This window comes from Papilio machaon, chromosome 4, assembly GCF_912999745.1.
Source record: "Papilio machaon chromosome 4, ilPapMach1.1, whole genome shotgun sequence".
In the NCBI taxonomy this organism is placed as follows: domain Eukaryota; kingdom Metazoa; phylum Arthropoda; class Insecta; order Lepidoptera; family Papilionidae; genus Papilio; species Papilio machaon.
In genome coordinates, this window is record NC_059989.1 from 3945242 (window position 1) to 3969934 (window position 24693).

The 24693-nt window shown below is 35.5% G+C and overlaps 1 protein-coding gene across 4 annotated transcripts in view; it reads right to left on the bottom strand.

The window, feature by feature from the left end:
- Nucleotides 1-24693, bottom strand: part of LOC106718567 (transcription factor Sp9) — a 60811-nt gene that overhangs the window by 27307 nt on the left and 8811 nt on the right. For 2 of the 4 annotated variants that reach the window (XM_014512702.2, XM_014512700.2), the window contains exon 1: nucleotides 2982-3182. The exons of the other annotated variants lie outside the window; for them this stretch is intronic. In XM_014512702.2, the coding sequence (XP_014368188.2) occupies nucleotides 2982-3059 (78 nt within the window). In that variant the 5' untranslated portion in view covers nucleotides 3060-3182. Of the gene's footprint in view, nucleotides 1-2981; nucleotides 3183-24693 lie in introns of those variants that run through there. 4 annotated transcript variants of the gene reach the window in all.

Consider the following 24693-nt stretch of genomic DNA (forward strand, 5'->3'; position numbering starts at 1 on the left):
TTTAGCACTCAAACATACTTCTACCTTAATATAAAAAAAATAAACATCAAATTTACATCTCGAGACATGCTTTAATTCTGGATAATTTAGTTTTCTAATTGAGTATCTACTTACATCAGCTCCTTACTTTCATTTCATAAAAATTACATTACATAAAAAAGCACTACAAATATTGTTGCTTAAACATTGTACAATGAATAAGACATATCCATAACACGTGTTAATAGATTTTGTACATTATGAAACACTTAATACCAGTTCTAATAGAGAGTAATTGCCCTTCAGTGTAGCACATTCGACTGTTCGCTGTCTAACATAGTTTAAAAGGATTGTATTTAATTACGATGACTCGCATCTTGTCAGCCAAAAAAAATGTTTTAAGACCGCATTATAATAATTATAGATTCAGTCAATAACTACCACTACTTACCGTTTACGATTTCTATCAGTAAAACAAACTAAAGCAACTGTAAGATATTATGGCGCCAATGAAAGGCAATGCCTCGCGTTTAATCTTCTTTCTTCTTGAGAAGCTTTCATATTGAATTTTCTGGTAGATACATTTAAAACAAAAGGCGCAGTTGATATTATACATAAATTTTGAAATTGGAGAAGTCATTTACTGTAAGGCTCTTTGTACGCAAAGCAACGTTAATCTACAAAACTAATGTTGTATCTTTGCGTCGCGAGTATCGGGTCATGCGCGCTCCGTTTCCACAGTAATAAATCGTCGACGCGAGTCGTCTATTCTGTCAGTAAAGGCATATCGACTACATGTCAACTGTATAGATTTGCTTAGACATCTTGAAAATCGCGGTGACATTTCCCCCGACGACCTTGACGAGCAGGTCGTGAGCGGCTGATTATGGCGATTAAAGAACATAATGTCGGCGACGCGTGTACGAAGCGCTATGACATTGTATTGGATAAGTTGCTTAACGACTAAAATTGCCAGATTTTGAAGCTTTACGTTGTCTTGTGTACGAAGGCGCTTTTGTCAAAATAAAAATTAGGTACTAATAAAATTATAAACGAATGTTTAGATAGTTTATTATGGTACTACCCAAAACGTACCTAATGTAATATGGGGCACAAAGATATAGTATTCTTTCATAGTAGAGGATGGGCACATCTGTTACTTTTTATACCGCCTTTAATTGCAAGGAGAAAAAGATATTTTAAGTTATCACATATACTTACGTGTAAAAGACATTTTAAGTTATCGCGCAAATTGACCACATAAGTAGATTCAGGCAAACGAATTCTACATTAATCTGTCTAATCATAAAAACAATCTCTAATTCAAATTTCGAAAAATTCTCTTTTTTTTAACATTTTCAATAACACAATAAACATATAAAATAAGTAAAAAGCCAATGCAGTTTCGATTACACAAATAATTCAATCATTTTCATTATTTAGTTTGCAACTGAATAACGACAAAGCAAGAATAAGTACAAAGGAAAGGGAACTGACGGCGACGTGAGTCGACCCCGGGAGGTGTTTGTGCGCTGTAATCATACCTAATCACACCAATTAAATATTTTTATTCCCATTTCACCTTTGTGTAAGCCAGAGGTGTGCTTTGTTTGATTATTTTCGTCGAGTGCCTTTTGTACATTTGTTAACGTCGTGGAGATGTGAAATGTTTGAGATCCCTAATTTGTAAAACGTATAATAGAATTTTTACAATCAAGTTAGCACGTTAATAAGCAGTCCTATTTCATTATGCCTTATGGAGTCTTATTCACCTTGGTGTCTTAAAATCTGAGCGTAGTTTTTTTTCTTATTTGATGACTGTAATGATAACATCATGAAATAATATAAAAACTCATTGAAACGCAGAAAAAATAAACAACGTTTTAAGAACTAGCTGTCGTCCGCGACTCTGTTCGCGCGGAATTAAAACTTAAAAATTAGTCTATGATCCAGACTATGTTCAACATCTATGCCAAATTTAAGTAAGATTCATGCAGACGTTCTGGAGATACTTTGTAACAAACATTCACCAACTCATCCATCCATCCAAACATTCGCATTTATAATATTAGTAAGATTGAATTTAATTGAAGAATACTGTCTTAGGGATCTTAAGAATTACAATATTGTTTTTTTAACTGAATTTAATTTTTAGTTACTTTAATAATAATAAATTAAATTAATACTATCTCTATATAAAATTATATTAAGGTTTTCATGTTAAAAACCTTTTTCTAAACTAACATAAAACAACTTCATAATTAATTACTATGCTCTAAGTAATGACATTACAAGAAGTCATTAACTTAAATCTTACTAATATTATAAACTAGCTTTTACCCGCGACTCCGTCCGCGCGTAATAAAAAAAATAGAAAACGGGGTAAAAATTATCCTATGTCCGTTTCCTGGTTCTAAGCTACCTGCCCACCAATTTTCAGTCAAATCGATTCAGCCGTTCTTGGATTATAAATGGTGTAACTAACACGATAACACGACATGGATGTATGTTAGAAGACTCAAGACGCTTCATCGGATCTCGATTAAATTTGGCAAAAATGTAGAGTCTGAAAGAACACATCGGCTACTAATGAAGTTTTTCTTTAGTCCCGGGGACAGCTAACCTGTTCATGATTAGCATTCAAATATTTTGCTTATACATTATTTTACTAAAGAAAAACTACTTACGTCGCAGTTTTTAATTGTGCGTACCTACTTAAATTTCCTATTAGAAAATACGAAAATAGTTTAAAGCTTAACTTAACTTAGATTTTCGATAACTTAAAATTTGATGTTGCTTAAAACAGGTCAAAGAGCTTCTCTCGCTCATTTTTATTTATTTTATACTATTATTGTTTTGATTAAATCTTGCTTAGGCTTTCCACGAACGAAAGAATTTAATAAATTAAAAACTATTGGTAAAACATTTAAAAAATTTAATTTTATATGAATCCTTTTTACACTTATTTGATAAATAGTAGAAACTTATTTTAGTAGTATTACCTCGTTGAAGTAATTATTGTTGGCATTGTGCGGTGCGGGGTGCGAGCCCCCTGGCTGCTGGTAGTACGCGCAGTTCATGGCCCATGAATTCCAATACGACAGAGCTTCACTCTACCTTCACTCGATCACACGCGACAATATTTTATATCATTTGTTAAAATTCCGCGGAGCAATTATCTCGTAACGAACCGATGCGGCGAACGAATCTCGCCTACTAATTGCTGGGTTTGGGGCCTCGCTGGCCGCGGACGCTATCCTGCTCACACACGCGCCTTCTCTCTCGCTCTGGTGCGGTGGTGAGTGCGTGGTGCGCGAACCGATGCGTGGTTTGTTTACTTTGGGCGGCGCGAACTTAGGGCGGCCGCTTAGGGCGGAACCTTTATCGCGCACTCAAAAACTAATGTACACCGAAAACGCACTTAATTCACTTGTAATGAAAATAAGATAAAACAATTTAAACTAAGCTATTCGCAAAGAATTCCGATAGTGTTTCAATGTGATAGCGGATGTTTTGTAAAATATAATTTTGACGTAGCTTTCTTCAGCATCTTAATGTAAAGTCACACATTAGTCTCGTTTACGCATTCTCAGCTTATGCTCAAATATCTTCATTAAATCAAAAAAGATTTCATGTTAAATCAAAACGCATATAACCTTTTGGAAGTACAGTCACGCACATTTTCATCCCGCAATGGTAATAAACGTTTCCGGTTTGTAATAAAGTACATTGTGATCGTTACCCCGGCGACTATTATAAAAATTGGTCCATTTTTTACGAGCACAATCTGTGCGGGGGCGGATACGGCTCATATAACAGGATGCACTTTCCTTTACACTATTGATATCACGCGAAATATGATCACGTGATACACTAACAGATGTTCACACAGTTTATAGTTACAATCTTTTTTTACTATACTTTACTTTTGAATTTGGGAAGATATTATAGACGGCGTTTTGTATATATTACATTATTCATTTCGTATAGATCTGGATAAAAATTATCCGATTAATTAATATAGGTAGAACATTGTCGCCGATTTACCAATAAATAAATTTGTTTAAAAAAAAAAACCAAAATTATCGATTATCGAATTTTTATCGGTTTTGTCAGTTACAGCTCTACCCAAATAAATATGTTGATATTTTTATATAATACGATTGTGTGATTCTCACCATATCTCTTAAGACTAATATGTTCGTACGTATTGTATCATTAGTCGTAGCTACATAAGTAATGTTTTGTATGGAATATAAAATAACATGTGCAAATGTCAGTGATTAGTGCGAGCGTGGGCGCGGCGCGTGCGCATGTAATCATTGTAATCCACCGCCGCCGCGACGCTCCCGCGGCGCTCCCTTCGAGACTCACTCTTGGTCTGTTATTCTTACTATTTCAATCTTTTTGTGGGTATAATTCATTCATAAATGAAAACTCCAACAAACTTGAAAGCTTAAAAAAAGTTATAAGTAGTCCTCTCTCATGGAAGCTGCTATTTAGTGTACATTTTTCGTTCCGAATCTACACTAAGGGTTTAAGGGGTTACTAATTAAATATATTACATCTTTAGATGTTTCAACTTTTATACGTACAAAGAGCTAGGAAATTTACCAAAATGAATATAAATATAGCTTCTTGCTGCAGCTCTCTATAAAATACGTGAGGTACATAATGATGTTGACATTATTATTACATGCTAGTTTTGCGAAATCGTTCCTGCCTCATTAAATATTTATGAAATTTATTAAAAAGCGTATCCTGCCATCTGCTCGCATCTACATATAATGTGACATTATCCTAGTTAAACATTGCTTTATTATCATAAATAGAACATGCGGTAGTTATTCTCGTTTTAATAATACAGGATCTTGCAATTACGGGAAATTGATCGATGGTAAACACCCATACGTATTAGAGCAGAAAATAACTTTCGTATTAAATGCAATTTAAAAATGTCAAATATCCTAGATACAAGTAAGCTAAAAAGTCTGTTTTACAACCCCTAAAGTTGTAGTAGATAACCATAACTATGCACATAAAGTTTTGAAAGTGCAAAATATAAAATAAGCAAATATTTTAATAGAAAAAAATATATAAGAAAAAATGCAAACTGATATTTACTAACTGCAATCACAGTTATTTTATTCGTTAACTATTTTCTATAATTATATAGAAACGTTGCATAATAAAGCGTGCGTGCGACGCGTGCGCATCTGTCGCCGCCCGCCCTCAACCCGCCCAGCGCCGCCCTGCACAGCAGCGCCACGCAGCGGTCGCGTATCGAATTGCCAACACAAAGAACATAACTACCAACATAATGATACGTTTCTTTGTATGACCTTTTTCACAGTAGTATTGTGTTGCAAGACAAAGTTACAAACATATTTCAAATAAAGTTTCAGCTGCAAATATATTTTACAAAGAGTTTAAATCTAGTTACATACTTATGGTTTTTTTTTTTTAAAAAAAGCTTAAAATCTCATGTACATTTCGTTAAATGTCACAACATGTACGCATGTGAACTCAAATTTCATTATTCATTGCGCACTATACATTGGGGTACTTTGTATGGAAGGGGTTGTGATGCAATCCGGTTGCAATCTTACACCTACTTCCGCTGCAGTTGCCTTGGAAAACAGATATTCAGAACGTAGTACTTATACAGCTCTTGCAAAAGTTTTAACCGTGGCTATTTTATAAATTTCTTTCCTAATATTGAGCTAGCTCAATTCAAAGCTTTTACATTTTAATTTATAAAATTAAAAAAAAAACTATGCTGTAAAATTCTATAATAAGTGTCAATTTTATTATTTGAAAGTGCAACAGTTTAATGATTCCTTGTCTCTGAATTTGTCGAAAAAATGTCAATATTTGATGTCACAATAACTACACCCATTCAATAATAACTCAAAGATTTTAACAGAAAAAATCTAATGCATACATCAAAAATATTTACAATTGCACATTTGCAGTAGAAGTAAATTTTGCTTACATTTATTTTATCGGACTAGAGATAATCTGTCGCGTACATATTGTTCAAGATTCGCTACACGTGTGATTCCTATCCGATACGTTATTGTTGACGCACTCAGACAAATCCCATTCACATATTTCAATAGCCATTCAACGTGGAGGGACATTCGACGACCGCTTCCTATGCAAAATTCACTTAATCCCGGTATAAAGGTGTGCATTTTAAAAGCTTCCGTCCGACTAGGAACCGAGCAAGTGACTACACACAATGCCCCATAGAGATGTTCACTTGACGTACAGACAGATCTGTACAATGTTTACTTTTATAATAGGATTAAGAACGAAAAGGAGATTGTGTTTTGAAATGTTGAAATGCTTGTGAATGCACTTATCTTTGAGTGTATTTGGGATTTGAACAACTTTCTCGCGATTTTACGATCAGTAGACAATATCATTTTGCGGTTAATGTTATGTTATTTTCTCTGATCAATAAAAGTTTTATTTGATATTCATGCAGGAAATTTATGACCGTGGGACGAAATTGTCGTTCACAACAGTTCACCATCTCCCTGGACTTATCCCACTCACGTGGGGTCGGCGCAAAAAGTTTTATAAACATTAATTATTTTAAATACTATGGTAAAAGCGTTGCTATAATAGAAATAGCTATATCCTTAATTATATTGAACATTTCATTAATTGACATTTAAACCAGAGATTTATGACTTTACATACGAAAACATGCAGCGTTGAAGACCTGTTTCGCTTGGCGCAAGATAGGAAGAATTTCGCTAAGCTGACGGCCAACCTCCAATAGTGGAGAGGCACAAGAAGAAGAAGAAGATACGAAAACATAGTTCATTCAGAGAGTCAAAATGTGAACAACTGATATTACACGGGCAACAGCGAGCCGTGCACGGTGCGGCGGCGCGGGCAACCTGCAAACAACAAAATAAAGCAGCGGCGAACGTAATAATGGTATTTCCACCTTGTAACAATAACTACGTAATAGTCGAGATGCCTTTACGAGCTTTTGTCGAGCTTTTGTGAACTCGTAGAGGCACCCACTCGAAGTTTTTGTGATGGACGCAGGTCGGCACGCATTTTACGATGCGCACTGTTTTATTGAATACTACTTACTTTGAGCTTTAATATTGAACTGAGATTTGACTGGCTTTCGAAATATTTTGCTGTATCCTACGGCACAGATTTATTTTTTTGTTGTTCTGAAGATTTTATTTTATTTAAAAAAGGTTATAGCGTTACAAATACATCTCTTCACTTTTTTATTAATTTAAAGAAAATCGTCTCTTTCTACATATATAATGAAAAATATGCATTTATTTTGCGTAGTCTTTTAGCGCGTCGTCGGAGATGGCCCGCTGTTGAGATAAAATTAATAGCGGCCATTAAACTGCGAAACACTCCGCGAAAGACTTCATTAATTTACAGCATCGGTCTACGCCTCTTTATACTTCGAGATAGCTCACCAATAGATTTATTAATTATTACGAAGATTTTATATAAAATCTCCGCACAAATCTGTTCTTAAACTTATTGTTTATCTAAAATCATATATCATCGGAGATAATGTCTATAGATAATAATCCCGTGTAAGATGACTTTGACATTTATCGGGAAAAGATCATTCGCGTTTTTTAAAGACAAAGAATGTGGTAATTTACTGCTTATTGCTCAATGCTCCTTCATCATCCCTATATCAGTCTTTTCCGGTAAAATACTACCGATAATAACTGTATCTATAAATGTTGTCATAGTCTCAAATGCAATGACCTACTTGTAGCGATTATTTTTTTCTAATTTTTATCCATGTTGTTTATGAAGGAACAAAATTGTAAAAAGTAAAGGGTGGCGGATAGCGGCAATAAATCAAGATTTTATCAACTTGCGATTAATACGACCAAGCCCGCACTAAAGGGTGAAATAACCGATTTTATCGGATGCGCCTTAACTTAGTTTCTTAAATCATAAACATTTGAAATATAATAAATAAAAATTCAACACCAAGCAAAATACATATGTAGATATTAAATGACCTAACTAATCATCGACATAAATATTTGCTGCGCTAAAAGCAATAATCAAAGGTCCTATGGTCAATAATTATACGCTTAAGATTATAATTTTAAAGCCATTTATTAAATTCAACTAAATATGAAAACAACAAAGTTCCAACGATCACAAATCAAGCTCAACTCGGCGGTCGCCGGGGGCTTCATAAATCAGAGACGGTCTTAGGCCTTCTTAGCTTTTCTAGATAGAGATTTATCCCGTAATAACACGTTGCTTTTCACTAAATCAACCGCCGAATTATCCGGTAGAACTGTAATGATTAATCGACCAGGCTGCCGGCGTAATGATGGCGGAACCCTACCGCCGAGATACTGCTTAGCTCTTAAGGCACCCGACATGTCATTCCTAGTTAGTGCCAACTACAGCATGATAAGATTTCGATTTCTAACTTTTATAGTCAATTGAATAACAGCAGTTGTATATTTAACATTTTGAACTCAAACTAGGAAGAAAAACGATGCTATAGTTAAAATCATTAGACACTGGTCACCAGTTTAAACAAAATCCTCTTCTGTAGATTTTAAATTTTAAACAGTCAAAAGATCGAAAAACTTTTCGCTTCTCAACATCTGTTGTGGATTATAGACTCGGTAACTTTGTCAAAAGCCGAACCGATTGTTTAAAACTACGTGAATATTAAAAAAAATTACTGATATCAATGCAAATAATCTATAGAAACCAGTCAGTTTTGCAAATATATTTAATATAACCGTCTAAGGATCTTTAGATCGGTGCGGTGGTCAACCGCAAGCTTTCTATAGTTGTTGAGGTTAAAATGTACGTTAGAATTATAATCAAAACTCAATTATATTAAACGAGTTCCAGCTCATTTCAAACCGCCTTCGACGCTTCGACACCGATCTCATCTCACCGCTCCCCATGATTAACTTTAATTAAACGCTATCTCTTATTAAACAGACATCCTTGTGGCGTAGAATCAAGGAAACCTAGATATTATGCTCCTAGTTCTCTGTTCGATTCACAGTGAGCGTGAGTTTGGTGACCGGAGGTTAATCCATTTATTTAGATTCAGTTAAACAAATGAACTTTGATTTTCTGTGTGAAACTTAAGCTTGAGTTACAGAGACATAATTATATAGTTACTGTTACGGATTTTTTTTTAATATTTTCAATCGTAATCGACTAGCATACACATAATAAAATAAAAATCGCGACAAAGAAGATATATAAGTAGGTATAATTATATTTAAAACTGTATCTTTCTTATGATAAAGATTGTTTATCTTATTACATACAAACACACTGTAAAAATATGTTAACTTTAGCCAGTGATCGCAATTTTTTAAGTATGTGTGTATACGCGTAGATGTATGAATTTAAGAAAAGAGATAAAAATAATCGAAACGGGAATCTTTGCCTACCCTGTGGGTTACGGAATTGCCTGCTTATTAATGTAACACGTGTTCAATGATACTTCATCGAAATAAAATAAATCAGTAATACATCTAGGAAGTCTTTATTAAGATTGCGACTGCAAAGAGGCGGGGCGGTGTCTACTCGATCGGGAATTTGAATAATCGCCGCGTTACAGCTTAGCATTACAGAATACCAAATGTACCGCGTTTTCGTCATATAATTATAATGCCCGTGCCCGCACAACTTTACGAATTATACGTTAACCTATTAAGTGGAATTTATAACAATACGTCACCAAATTGCCTGATTAGATTACTGCTATGACAACTGCAATCACTGAGACCTGCCTATAATTAGGTACCAGTAATCGATGACATAATATGATATAATATGTCAAAGGAGCGAGGAAGGCATTGTCATATAAGAATGCTGTTGGCAGTACGCTGACTGAATAAAGCTTTCATAGTCAACTTCTTGAAGTTGTCAATGTATGTTGAGCCCTAACTGAAAATCAAACTAAAAGCCCGCTACAGACCTTCAGTTTTATCTGACACCCAACTGGTGTGTAGCAGTTTTAAACTAGCTTTTTCCTTAGACCGCAGCACTATTTAACAGCAGTAGTGGTTTGTGGTCAACCACAAATAACCTATTTCAGATAGTTAACCAAACACCGTTAACAATAAAGCAACTCTTTAAAAGTAATGAATGTTTTGAATGCTGCGAAAGTTATTATGATAACAAGTTATTCTTACCATCTCCACCGGTTTAAATGTGAACCTAACGCCTATTACGTATGTATTTATAAGTAGTCATGTATTCGGGTACAAGAAATGACCTTGATTTTGAGACCAGATTGAGATTTTCTAAACACTAATACATGAACAGTTACAATCGCGTCGAATACATTTCGAATGCTATATTCGAAATAAAACCACTCAAACTTCAATATATAAAAGTGGTTTGGAAGTGATCACGTGCTATCTGCGATCCGCAAGTGTCCGAAGTTTGCATACCAACCAGATCATCGGCCATATTTCAAACATAATGATAGCGAGCGAGCGTGATAATAATTGTTATTACTATGAACCACATCTGCTATTATTTTATAATTGAAGGTTTTCGGGTGAAACCCTGCAATTATAAGGAGAGCCTGCAGCAACTACAGCCAGCGTGCAACGAGCTCTCGACTTTTTTACCTCGTCCTCTAATTCGATTTACATAAATACACGCAGCTAAACGAGTATAATAACGATACTATTTGTCATGTTAATGACTCCATCCTTTTTTTGATTCATAAATATTGCTTTAAATTTATTAATAAATAATTTAATTGTTTCCTATTTTGAACAGAAAACCAGCAAAACTGGATTTGAATGTCTGGATTCAAGTTACAAGTGACGTGAGCGTATAATAACAATTTTCATTTAAATTATATGGAATTATAGGAATGCATATGGCAACACAGATATATATGCACGATGCTATGTTTATTTTATGTTTTAATGTTGTCTATGAGCGAAAAAGTATTTTTTTAAATCAGAAATGTTCGTCGTCACATTGGCCAACATCGATAGTCGTAAGTCGATTAAATTAATCAACTTAAAATCTATACAGCGTAATCCTGACAGTCCTTAGAATGGAGAGTTCATTATTTATTATGAATATTAGTCAATTTTTATTTAGCCGAAAAAAAGCGGGCACCGAAGGTCGGGCGAGCGGCTCTGCAATTAACTGAGGCAACCCTGTAATTATGGACAGTAAATTTCTGGACGCGTCCTGCCCGTATATTGTTCTATCAGCCGGTCAGGATTAGCTCGCAGCCCTCCGCCAGCGCCACTGCGGTCTCAAAAGAAACCGAAAGTTTTTGATATTTATAAAACCCTTAATGGATTTTGCGGTTTTAACTAATGTAACAAATTAATGTTTTCATTTTGTTAGTGTTCATATATATATATGTTTCTCAGTTTTACCGTGAAAATTGTTTAGGTGAGTAGGTGGCATTTTGTTAAAGATCGGTAATAATATGAGTATAATAAAATATGCTATTGAGTAAAATGTACCTATTTCATTAGTATCAATTAAAATAATATTTAACTTTAAAAAACTACGACTAAATTAGTAAATTCAATTTGGTTTTGATTCATAACTGCCAGTGAATTAGTAAGCGACATAGTCGAATACCCATCAAATAGATAATAGACCGTCCGATGTTACGATTTCAATATTTTACTATGAGATTTAATCGTTACGTAAATTTTTCTAAGACATATTATATGTATATAAAAGTATATATAGATATAAAAGGCTCAAACTTAATTACACATGGGCTCCTATCTCTAACTCCGATCGCGGCGGTGACTTGTATAATTAAGTTTACTATTTTAATAATTTATTTGGTCAATCGAAATAATCTGATATTCAAATGATATTAAAATTTGATAATGACTAACATTTTTAAAGTTCCAACTAGATTATTTGAATATACATATATAAATGTAAAATTTACTTAATAAAGACAGGTGTGAGTAAGAAATTAAAGTTTTTAAATGACTAGTATCTTACGTTAGGAACGCAAGAAACATGAAATTTGATACATTGGCTTCGAGTTTGTCCTGTCTTTTAAAATATATCTCGTTAATAATGTAACTTGTTAATACTTTAAAGGTTAACTAAAACGAGGACACACGTCCGATATTTTGCCTGTAACGTGTCGATCTCTGACCCACTCCGTTCATTCACAATCAGAATCATGTCGTGACACGCGGCGCGCCTTGTCGTGTTTCGACGTAATTTCGAGACACAATGGAATTCCCGAAGTGACTCGGCAGAAAGTCCGACCATTCATACCCGCACTGAAGGTTCCGTTCCAACAGCCTCGACACATACATGCTGTTAAGATGATATTGATAGCTTTCCGTTTGTGTTTACAATAAAAAACTAACCAACGCAATATTATAACCTAACCTATGAAAGATACTAACCAAATTATATTTTTGGACTTTTTAAACAATGTTTTTGCCCGTGAATTCTTCTGCGAAAAATTAAAAAAACTCATATGTCACTAAAGACTATGTTCTATATCTGTGCCAAATTACAATAAGATGTGTTGAACTGCTGCGGAGTTAATGAGTAAATAAGTAAATCAAAAGTATAACACGGGAACCCTACACATTTCCGGGATCATAGGTAGCCAATGTGTTATTCCAGACTGTGTTCTACATCTATACCAAATTCCATCGAGATCCGTCGAGCCGTTCTGAAGTTACCTAATAACAAACATCCATCCAACCATCCAAACATTCGCATTAAGATGTATATACAGATTTTTTGAAAGAGTAGAAATCTAATGCCTGACTGTCGCAACCAAACTCGATTTTAGCATACATATTTCAATAAACGTCACCGATGCAGCTTAGTTACTAACGAATAAATGATGGGACGATTGTTTAAATAAAAAGGCTGAGTCCGTAGGGCCGGCGGACGAATGGCGACCTGCGACCTGCGATTTGCATACAATAGCGCTTGCGTGGGTGACGAGCGCATTCCCCGCTCGCCTGCCTCGAGCCCGCAACGTTTCCTTGTGCTTTTAGAAAATGAAAGCACAAGGTTAATTTAACTGTTTTAATTTGATTTCAATAAAACGTAGCAATGAGATCACATTCTTTTTAAAATAAGATACTGCTATTACTTTTAAAATTACATGAAATGGTACAATTTATTATCATGGTACTTTATTCTCGTCATTGTTCACTAAAAAAAGTTATCTGGCACAATTTTTTTTCTCAATTTCTCTTTCACTTCAAGCAAAGTAAAATATATAGATCACAAAAATATAAAACATCATAGCAATTGTATACGTAATTGATCCAATCATTATAATTCAAAGAAACAACACGATTTATTTCCATCGCGCTTTAATAATCGCATTAAGTTTTCCAGGAATGATAAACATCCATAATCGAGTCCCGGTAAAACACATCGGTGGGCGTGATCGGCGCGCCGTGTTTATTTCAATCGGCAATTTTTCAGTGCGTGTACGTACCGCAATGCAGTTGCTGGGAGATTTATTGCAGGAGAGAGCTCCCCGACTCCCCGACTCCGGCGTGATTAATGGCCGCCATCCGATCTATTTGCTGCTCAATACACCAAGAGAATTAAACTTACTAGTATTAACACTAATAAACTCGAATGATTACGCAGTAAATTGACCTGTTAAATTATTAGGTAACTTGGTAAATGTTTCTCTAAAGTCCCCAAGAGTATAAATAAAGGAACATAATCTAAGAGTTGATAGAGATAGATTAAATCATCAAGAACCTAAAAGGAAACCTTCGGTCCCTTGCTCGTTTGCCCCCTTCTACTATTAAAAAAAACCATAGAAATGTAAGCAAGAATTTATTTATGAATAATGAAAAAATTAAAGTCATGAAATAAGAGCAATAGAACTAAAGAAGTAAGGTATAAATCATGACTAATATGTTAAGTAATTTTAAAACTATCTTCACTAGCAACTTAGATTGAAACCGTCATATTTTTGTAACATAATCTACTGTAAATATTATTACGCATAAATAACCAGAGCGTAACTAATCGTGTAGGCGATGATTTCCCATGCTCATAGAGTTGGACTCTGGAGCAAGATGTTCCAGAGGGCAGGATTTAACGCAAGGGATGCAACGGGGTCTGATGGGTAGCCGAGGGGTGCAAGTGACCGCATTACGAGAGCGACAAAGCGACTGCACCCCCAGGGGACTATTTATCAAATGATCATTTGATTTTCTTGTGTTTGATCACTGAACACATTAGAATTTGCAAATGAAACGAGCGCGGTAGCTTCACTCTTGATTATTTTTATTTTATTTTTTTTTATTAGAAAAAAGAGTTTTGAAACCGTTTTATAAAAGATGGCTTTAATTGGTGTTCTGATAATAAAACACTTGAAGCATACGTAAGTACAAGTATGTACTCTAAAATCTAATAATTAAAAGAGGATTTTTAAAAGCTTGCAGATGTTTCAACTTTAGTCATAACGGAATTGTAATTAACAAGATAATAATAACTGGTCGGAGTAATCATAAATTTCACAACTAAATCAGAACTAGTTAATTCTAAATTAAAGTCAACCCGGAATCAAATTGTTAATTTGCATGGTCCATCTGGCACTGAGCTGTTGGCGCGTACTCTCACGCACCCTCGCCCTCTCCGCGTTGGATACGTCTTATAAAATACGATCTGTTTTGATTGTGGCCCGGGGCACAAATCAATTAGGTCTCCCCTCGGCCCCCCGCAGCGCGCCGGCCGCGACACCCGAACCAGTGGCTCGTTTTATGACACGTCTCACAACGAATCGATTCATTAACATTCACAGACTATATTAGTGGCAATTGACGTTAACCTTTTCATTGATACGAGTATTGAAGATTTGATATGACTTGAAGTTTAATTATTGTCTGATATACTATATAGTTCTCCATCTCTCATTATAATGTCTTGTCTAATTCTACTTATTTAGGAGTACTCAGAAGGAGATAGATAGATTCTAGAGGTTTTATTTTAATGAACGTTACACACTTTGAGTTTAAATTGAATAGTCGAACAGAATACAATTAAACCTCCGAGTGTAAGCAAAATTTGATCTGTAGTTAAACTGTACATTTCTCAGTTGTCGAAAATGTGTAGCGGGCTTTATACACAACCATGACACGTAACTTAGTTTTTTCACAAAATTTTGCGTACTAAAAAGACGTTTTAACGTTTCCTCCTGTCAAACGATTCATACATAAACCTACAAATTATCTGTTTTAAAGACAAAATTAAATCAAAACATCTTTTCTTAACTTTAAATAATTAAAACTTTAAGGCACAGAATTGTAGAGAGATCGCCGTCAATTTAGTACATAGTTAAAATACCATTAAACCTGTACAATAAAAATCTATGTCGCATCATCAACGATGCGTATCGATTTACAATTAATCTACGATTTAATATAAAATCTAATAGAAAATAATGACGTAATAGAGGCCTTCGGCGACAGGCCCTTTTCCCACGCCGCTACAGATAATTTAGTTTTTTTTTAAAGATGAAAATAAATTAAGTTTCGGTTATATCAGGCGCCGCCCGGTTCCTGACTCGCTTCTTCGCAATATTTCTAAAAGCTATTACAAATACATTTATATGACCACACAAAAAAGCTCTCGGGCAATTTTCGCCACTTAATGAGGCCATTATGGGGAATTTTGTTTTACCAACATAATAACACCGCCTTTTATTCGGCCGATCCTGTCCGCAAAGGACTCCGTTTTAAAGGACAATATTATTCTCGACTTGATGAGATTTTCGTGCTAAAATTTTAGAGCTAAATTGGTGTCATTATGTATTTAACTTCGAGATTAAGATATGAAGGTAAAGGTCAAAAAGGTTAACGACCCCAATAAATGCAATTTTTGCACAAGGAAAAAATATATACAAGTATACCATTTAAAATATAAATTATGAACATCAACTCTACTCTTCCCATTTTTCAGTTTCCATGCTAATTACGCCACACGCAGATGTAAAAATTTTAATTTCTTAGATTCTTTTTTAATCTAATGAAAACGTTTACAATGAACGTGGGCAATTTCCGAGCTCGTAGTTCATTGTCTATCTAGGCAGAGGCAGGCAGCAGACGTCTGTTGGGGGTAATGGCGCTCTCGTGAGCTGTCCATTACGTCTCTCGGCGCACCCGCGGTGGCTCCACAACATCACGCTTTGGATCTCACTACTGGGCACTGATATAGCCTAGCACACAGTCAAAGAATTAAATTCTCTACCCACTTAATGTAACAAAGGAACAATAGTTTTTCAATCATTCAATCGTCGTTCAAAATAATTTGGGCAGCTGCAACACCTGTTTGCAGTTTGAGTAATTTTGACACATTGCTGAAACGAATAAGTGCCTGTGAATTTTGGGATATTCTTTTAATTAAAGTGTAAAAATGTCTGTCTTCACCTACATCAAAGGGGGCCCAGTACATTCCCTTTATCTGATGAAGTTCAACGGTTTTACTTTCTTGTCATCAGCTATGTAATTGGCGATTTGGTAGAATTTATGGCGATTTGCACAATTTACGAGCAGCGGACAAGTGGGCGATGTTGCGCTTTTCCAGCGGAGGGACTTTCAATTAAAATTTTATGTTTCGCAAATTACCACCAATTATATTCAATCAACTGAAGCGAAGATACCCTGTGATAATGAAAATCAAAAAAATTACGAGTAGGCAGCGTTAAGTGCTGTTTACATAGGACACTTGACTTTACATAAATGAGTGATATTGTTGATTACTAAGAATTTAATATTTAAACAAAGTGAATCTATAAGGGTTCCGTTTTTTCCTTTCCAGATACAAAAACCTAAACATAAACATTGCTAGAAAATATAGTAATTTTAATATAATCTTACAGTACATTTGTACAGTAACAGACCAGATTTATATAATCTTTCATATTTAATAGCCCACTCTATAATCGTGATATTAAAAAATAATATCGCATTAACATTTTTAAGTATACTTTTAAGTACCGATCATATTTTAAATAACAATTTCGTGTACCAATCAATGACAGCGGCTGAGAAAACTCATCGGGTTTTGTTGATAAGTTTTTGCAAATTAAATGTTAATGTTGTATCGTCGAGTAATAAATTGCACTTAATTTTAGCCGAGAGATTCGACAGCTTTGCATCCAAATGCAACACGCACGTTTCCATTATAACTACAGTATGTACCTTGTACGTTCCCCGATATTATAAGCCACCTGCGCCTCATTAACTTAAGACATCACCCTCTAAATTAAGCGATGATCTCATGATTAGTTATTCTCAAACTGTAAAAGAGATAAGTTAACTTATTGTTAAAAACAATTACGAAATAGCATAAAAATTATTAATTACAAGTGTTTATAGTAACCATGAAAAAGAAATCCATAAAATTTTGAGCGAAACTACAGGACTTAATTTTTGCCTTTTACGCGCTTTGCTACAAAAGATTAATCATTTATAATGTTTTCAATTACATTAACGTCGTCTTTATTTAATTAAGACGCCTTTAAAATGTTATTGACCTCATAGATACGTGAACTCTACATTAAGATACGTGGCCGGCACACGGTAACACGTAGACAAACATAAAGTGAACACCGGCGGCGGCGGGCAAGCGGGCGAAGACGTCGCGTCCGAAATAGCCCGCAAGATATCCGCCGCTCTTATGACGCTCGCCTGATATTTATGTCGCGCAGCCCCGCCCACTGACGTGGCTCCATTCAGACTGTTTGTATTTATTTCTCGTGCCTATTTATTTGTATTTGTGTTCGGCTTAGCTTCGCTTTTGAATTATGCATGAGCGCGGCGTTTCCGTCGTGTGTAGGCAGCGTGACGCCGCCTGTACGACGACGACAACCCTCTAAGCAACTTTATAAAATTTATTCTTAATTTCACGATCTCATCCTTAAATCTATCTGGAATAGGAAGAATACCAAATGCAGTCTTTAACAATAGTTAAATTTGTCTTTTAATCCAAAATGATAGTTAATGAGTTAAACTCTTAAATTAAGTTGATAATTAGCTGGCTTTAAAGTATTGCAAATTTAAAATTTAAAAGGTGATATCTGTCGAACCTGGAATTAAATCAACTTTTATAATCTTACTAATATTAGAAGTGAGAATGTTTTGATGGAGGGATGTTTGTTTGAAGGTATCTCCGGAACGGCTCAACACATCTTGATGAAATTTGGCACATATGTATGTATTCTTCCAGACTAGGTTCCAGTCTGGAAGAATACATAGGCCTTATTAAGTTTTATTTTTTAATTACGTGCGAACGGAGTCGCGGGCGTCAGCTAGTAATTGAATAAATGATTTAAGAAATTGTAAAGCAACAATCTTGCATTTACTTATTCGATATCTAATTCTCACGGCAATAATAGTTATACGTTTATCGATATTAATTTCTCGATACCGGTATCGATTCGATGGATATATTTCGATAGGTAGTGGGTAGATCACGTTTGGATATCGCGGTCGCTTGGCCCCGCCCCCGCGCGGTTTACACCGGCTTACGTCAACCGGCCAGCTTTGTCTCTGCTTTCACGTATTCAATGGATCCTGCAGTTATGAATATTCAGTCACGGTGACTTTTAATCTGTGGTAGTACAGATATATGCTGTATAAGTTATTTTGTTGAATTCTACAAATATTAAATCACGAAATAACGTTTTAATTAAATCAAGTTTAAAATAAAAAAATATTACGTATTAGCAGAGCTGGGCATTAACTCGTTAATCCGTTAATCGTTAATTAACGAAGTTAACATTTTGCTTTATTTTGAATTATACTTTTTTGCATAATTATAAAATTTGCATTTTGAAATATACTATAATGCATTCATATTGTACTTGTCTCTAATACTAATGTGTTATTGAATGTATTGTCAAATTACTATTTTAAACAAGTGTCGCCACATAAGTGTGAAATTAGTATGTATAATTTTGGTATGGTTAACTGTTAACGATTAACTTTAACTTGCGTTAAATTTTCGAGAATCTAACGCTTTAACGATTAACGAAGTTAATTTTTTAATTAACGAATTAACGATTAACGAAGTTAACTTTTCGATTAACTGTGCCCACCTGTGCGTATTAGTCCTGTATCAGTATTATTAATCCAATATATATTATCCGAAATCTTTAGATTTTTAACTTCTTAAACTTACCATCAAATCGATACAGAATTCCAAAATTGTTATTTTAATCGTAAGCAACTTTTTTGTTATTTACAAAACACAGTAGGCGGTGTTAATGGAGGTCCAAAAACGCTGTGGCATATAACCGCAAGACGCTGTCAGCGACGCCGCACTGAAGATTCATAAATCAAAGACTGGCGCGACACGCGACCCATACTCTTTGTACAACAACCTACATTATAAAGTCCCCATATAAAAGTATGATGATACTTTGATACCTTGTACATAACCGAAAGCATACACTGTAACGTTCGATCACAATATTGCTGAATTAAAGATCTCAAAATGTATAGAACTGACGTAGTGAAAACGTTCAATTTCATATATTTCGGACTTCTCTATTTTGGTGTCGCTAAAAACATGTTACTCTTTATTCAGAAACTTTTATAGCCAAGATCAATTAAAGCATTTAAGTCGTGTAATGTTGAGTATGTCAATGTGGTGACTTTTTAGACAATCCAGCTCTTTACATTTTTAAGCTATTCTATATATTATATAGTTCGCCTTGATGAATTCGTTCCATTTAAATGTATCTCTTGCAATTTGAAGTATATTGCTTTAATTTCAACCTTGACTTTATACATAACCTTTTCACGAAATCCTCGATCGACAATCACTCAGCGGAATCACGTTTTTGTGAATAGCCTGACTACGAAATAACAGGCAATTTTGCAGCCATCTTTGAATAAGTCTGTCCAACGACTAACATACGTTTTGAAATCTGATAAGTTGCAAAACATATTTGAAGCCTATTATAGTGAATTATATAAAGGACTCTCTCCTGTTTTAACTCAAATAGCTACACAAGGATACACTTATCGAGATATATAAGATTTATATTTTAAGAAATTCAATACCCTGCTTGAATGTGGACTGTGTTGGATGGATGTTGTTCAATCGCGTCTCTCCACTTCACGTGTTCATTAAATGCCCCGCCAGCTTATTTACGTCCCCACAGACCTTTACGAGGGGAATAGGCAGCACTTTGTCTTAAGTGACGTTGTACAATGCTCATGGGGTGAGACAACGTTTCGAGAAAGGTAGTAAAGGTAGACGTACTAAGAACACATATCGAACGGATTGGTCACATAGGTACTAAAGGAAGATAATATTCAGTTACTTAAAAAGATACGGGAGAGGTGTGCCGTGTCAATTAGATTACGATGAGTGTTCACGTATATATTAAATATAACAAACAAGCACTATTTGGTCAGAACTGTTGAATTTACTTATAATGAATTTGGGAAACAAAATAAAACTTAAGTATGCCTTTGTTTTAAACAAGGTCGTAAAAAGGCGCAGAAGTTGTGAAGAGTGATGTGATAAATTACATATTTCAATTTTTATTTTAAAACTTCACGTATAAACGATGACATGTCACAAAGTAACTGTCACGTATGTATGATAAACGTTTCGTTTCATACCTCGGCGGCGGCGGTGCGTTACAAGTTCATCCCATTTAAATTTAGCGCAGCGCGTGCCTCGCGTCTGTATGCTGGGCGCCAGGGGTGCACGGGGAGGGAGATTGTGGGCGTGACGATATACCATCATTCAAGTGACGAAAATTGACGGAAAGTGGGCGGACAACAGTTGGCCGCGACGTCATCAATTACCACGTCCCGACGGTCGCCGAGGCTCGCCAGCGACGCACTCTTCACGTCTAAGAAATGCATACCTAATGTCCTTTAATAACTTCCACAATGTCATTTTTCAGTGTACGAAACGTCCGCAATAAATTATAATACCTGAAGTGCCTGTGCAGGAATACAAAGACTGACGAAATACTAAGTCAGAGAATACCTAAATTAATGTAGATAGAAACAATGTATCGATGGTCGGCAAAGTCCATTACGGTAGTACTTATTAAAGTGTTGAATTTCCTAAGGGAAAATTACGAAATTCAATAACTTGTAGGTTCTACCACTAGATTGATTGAGGAGCTGTCATTAAATGTTATTCTTCCGTCTAAGATCCCGTAAGTTGCAAAGATAGTAGCAACGTGCACCGCAATCTCAGGCGATATCTCGAGCAAGCATTATTGAGATGCAATCTAAAAGCTATCGATCGACCGATAATTTGCTCCACGTCCACTGCGAAACCACTCATCAGTTCCAACTCTATGCTCTGATGATACCTTTATTAAATAGTAGCCAACCCAAAGTGTACACGAAACACGTATAACTATTGTTAAATTGCTAAAAATCCGGTTAAAAAAAACACATAAAATAAAACTGAAATTGGAAAATATAAAGAAAATATACCAGTTTCATCAAATTTAATGAAAACTTCTAAGATATTGAATCCAAAAAAATATGAAAAAAGCTAAGAACGACATCAATAATAAAGTCAATTTGGTATGCAATCATTTTCATAACATTATAGATATATTTTACTATTTCAGTGTTCAGGTATGGCCATTTTAAGGTGTTTAGCATGTTGATTCTCGGTTCCTTTGGACCTACGTTATTTTTATTATTATATAATATTTTATTTTAGACCTGACAAATTTCGACACCAAGATAATTTTAAACATTTCGTTAATTTGTCGAAAACAAATGAAGGTGTCTGATACATTTCTTATACCATCAATCAATCAATCAGTATGGCGAGAAGTTTAACACTGCATGTTTGTTCACATTCGGTCAGGGAAAGGGTAGAGTGGGGCTAACGCAGGAAGCCGCAGCGAGTGCGAATGCTCGCCGATCGATTTTGAAAATTGCCCATAATTAGCGTGTTTCTCACTCGGCCGGACGAACGGGCGCGTTTCAAACTGGGAACACGACCACGGGCTATGTATAATATTCCAGTAGCGTTTACCGAGTAACGGCAGACGAAGGCGACGGACACAAATTGCCGGAGGAACTGCCACTACGCAAATTGTAGTCCCAGTACATCGATCGATTGTTCCCCTTGCGAACGTTCGGTCGCTGCTCGCTGCCTTCTCTGACCGTTTGCCGTAACTTTCTCACCGCTCATTATCACTCTTTCACGTGTAAGTGACTTAACTGTACACATATATGGTAATTTTAAGGACTGTGATCTTGGACCAGTTTTTTTTTTATAAATTCTGAACCGTTTTATTTTATTCAATTAACTTACAAACTGTAACTGTAACATTCTTAGACATATACAGAAGAAAAGACAAATTTTTTTTTTAATAATTTGCAATTTATTATTTACTTTTAAGATTTAAATTTATTTATTAGATTGATTGAAACAATAACAAATTATAAGTATAGAGAAGAAAAATAATTGTCGTCAAAATGAAAGAATTAAAAAAAATTGTTTTGCGTGCACTGAACTTTAATTTCCACCAGAGGCGCATGTCAATCTACTCACGGATGAATGTAGGTATAGCCTTTACCTCCAGCCAAACAGCTGAGTGCGCACTGATTCGGACCTCTAGGGAGCCCTCGAGGTTTAACGCTGACGCGTATTAACGGCCAGAGTCCCTTCTATTTGGCAGCTCTAACTATACTATTATTGTATGTTGTTTCTTAGAGATCAGACAGGAATAAGGAAATTAAATACAGTGAGTTTTAAAATTATGATGATATAAAACAGATGACAATTGAATTGGGACACAATATGTATATGTTCAGTTTATACCCCCCAACTTTTAGTATCTGTATTATCTATACAGCTTATCGAATGATGAATTTTCGCAGCCAAGAATTAATAATACTGGATGAAATCCGTCAACAATAGGAATGTGTTGTGAAACCGTTTTGATATTTACACCCGTTTTATCTATTGTGCCCTTGAGGAAAATCCGGTGGTCGCGCTTTTGTATTCGCCTTTATCTTGTATCTAAACAACTCGTGCCGTTGGTGGCAACGTTTCTAGTCACGTCTGAGACATTTGATAGTATAACAAGAAGTGGGCTATTTGCGCGGCCAACTAGTCCGCTCGTAATGCAGGCGTAATTGCGCGCACATTATCACGTGACCCTATATTGCGGTTGGTCGTTCGCTGCAAGCAATGCCTGCGGCCGTAACGCCGTCTGCATGACAGTTTTAAGTCTTTTGTATTTAATGAAACAAAGTTACCATAAAGCTTGCTGTTTTTATTAATTTTGATTAGCCATAAACTAAAAGCTTACCTTTTAGACGTAGCTTTTATCAAGTAGGGATTTAAAGGACTGTTAAAGGAAAGGAAGTGTTGAATGGCTACTACTACTTGTCTTTTACACATAAAGATACACGATCTATATTAATAAAGACAAATAGAGATTTTAGAGCGATATTCAATAGAGCTTAATAAAGGAGAAGACTGACTACAGAGCGAGCTTATTGAGTATTGTCACGAGAGCCGGGAGCAGTGAACCGGCCCATTTCGGCGCTTTGATGTCTCAATTAGAAATGTGAGCGCGTAATTGTGGCGAAAATTAATCCGCACTCGACACCCACCTCCCCGCCCCGCACCCCACCCAAAGATCGACGACAGAAGACCGGAGAACAAAAGGAGATTGATGACTGGAGATTGGAGACCGGACACCGGCTGCGATGTTTGTTTGACGTTACTAGTTGTTTTAGACTTAAAATGGCGAAGTGATAATAACCTTATACTTTTTCCTCTTTTTAGATGATTTCATATTAATTTGAATTAACCTGATGTGCACTACTTTAGAATAGTAGATGTAACATAGATATGTTTGCTTCAAACCGTTAGCCCTTGCAAATAGTTCGATACAAAACTTCAAAGACCGGAAGTGACTTAGCTTCGAAGCGTGTAATTTACTTCACGCCCGAGAATGTGGCGAGAGGAGCCTTAATAAACCAATTACACTTCATTACCTAATGCAAGCCGGAAGACAAATATTACGCGCTGATCATTACCCCGACCGCAGGGACCCCTGTGTAAAATATCGCATTTCACGGGCTTGTTTAAAAAGTTCAAAGCGAACGAAGAGAAAAGGGCTCTATAGGGATGTATGTAAGGTACAGAGCATGTAGCGAAAATGAAAATGCGCAGCTATTTGCGGCGGTGTGATGAATGGCAACGGTCATTTCCCGCCAGCGGCCGCGGCCGCATCGCCCGTCATATGGCTGATTCGTACGGGCCCGCGCGCGGATAAAAAATAAAGTTATTGTTTGTTTTATTATATCCCGTGGTTGAGTCAGTTTGTATTAAGGTCCAGTATGTTCAGTGTTGTATTATGTTGTCAAAAACATTATAATGAACAACGAATGTTTTTTTTTTACATATTGTGTTATGTCAAGATGTAAAAATAATCGATTCGAAAATTATCTATTAACATACTTATTTAGTTATTTTAAGGACGCTTCACTTGTCATGACTTTGAAATGAAAACCCTTAAAACATTTCCCGAATTGTCCTTTTCTTTTCTATTCCCTCTTTCCCCATGCGATCTGTGTAAAAAGGGGGAATCGTGCACAATGAAACCGGGAGTGGAACGCAATAAAAGTCACATTAAGTCAAGAGCAAAGGCTTTGATCACGTGTTCACAAGACGGGTGCCGTGAATTTG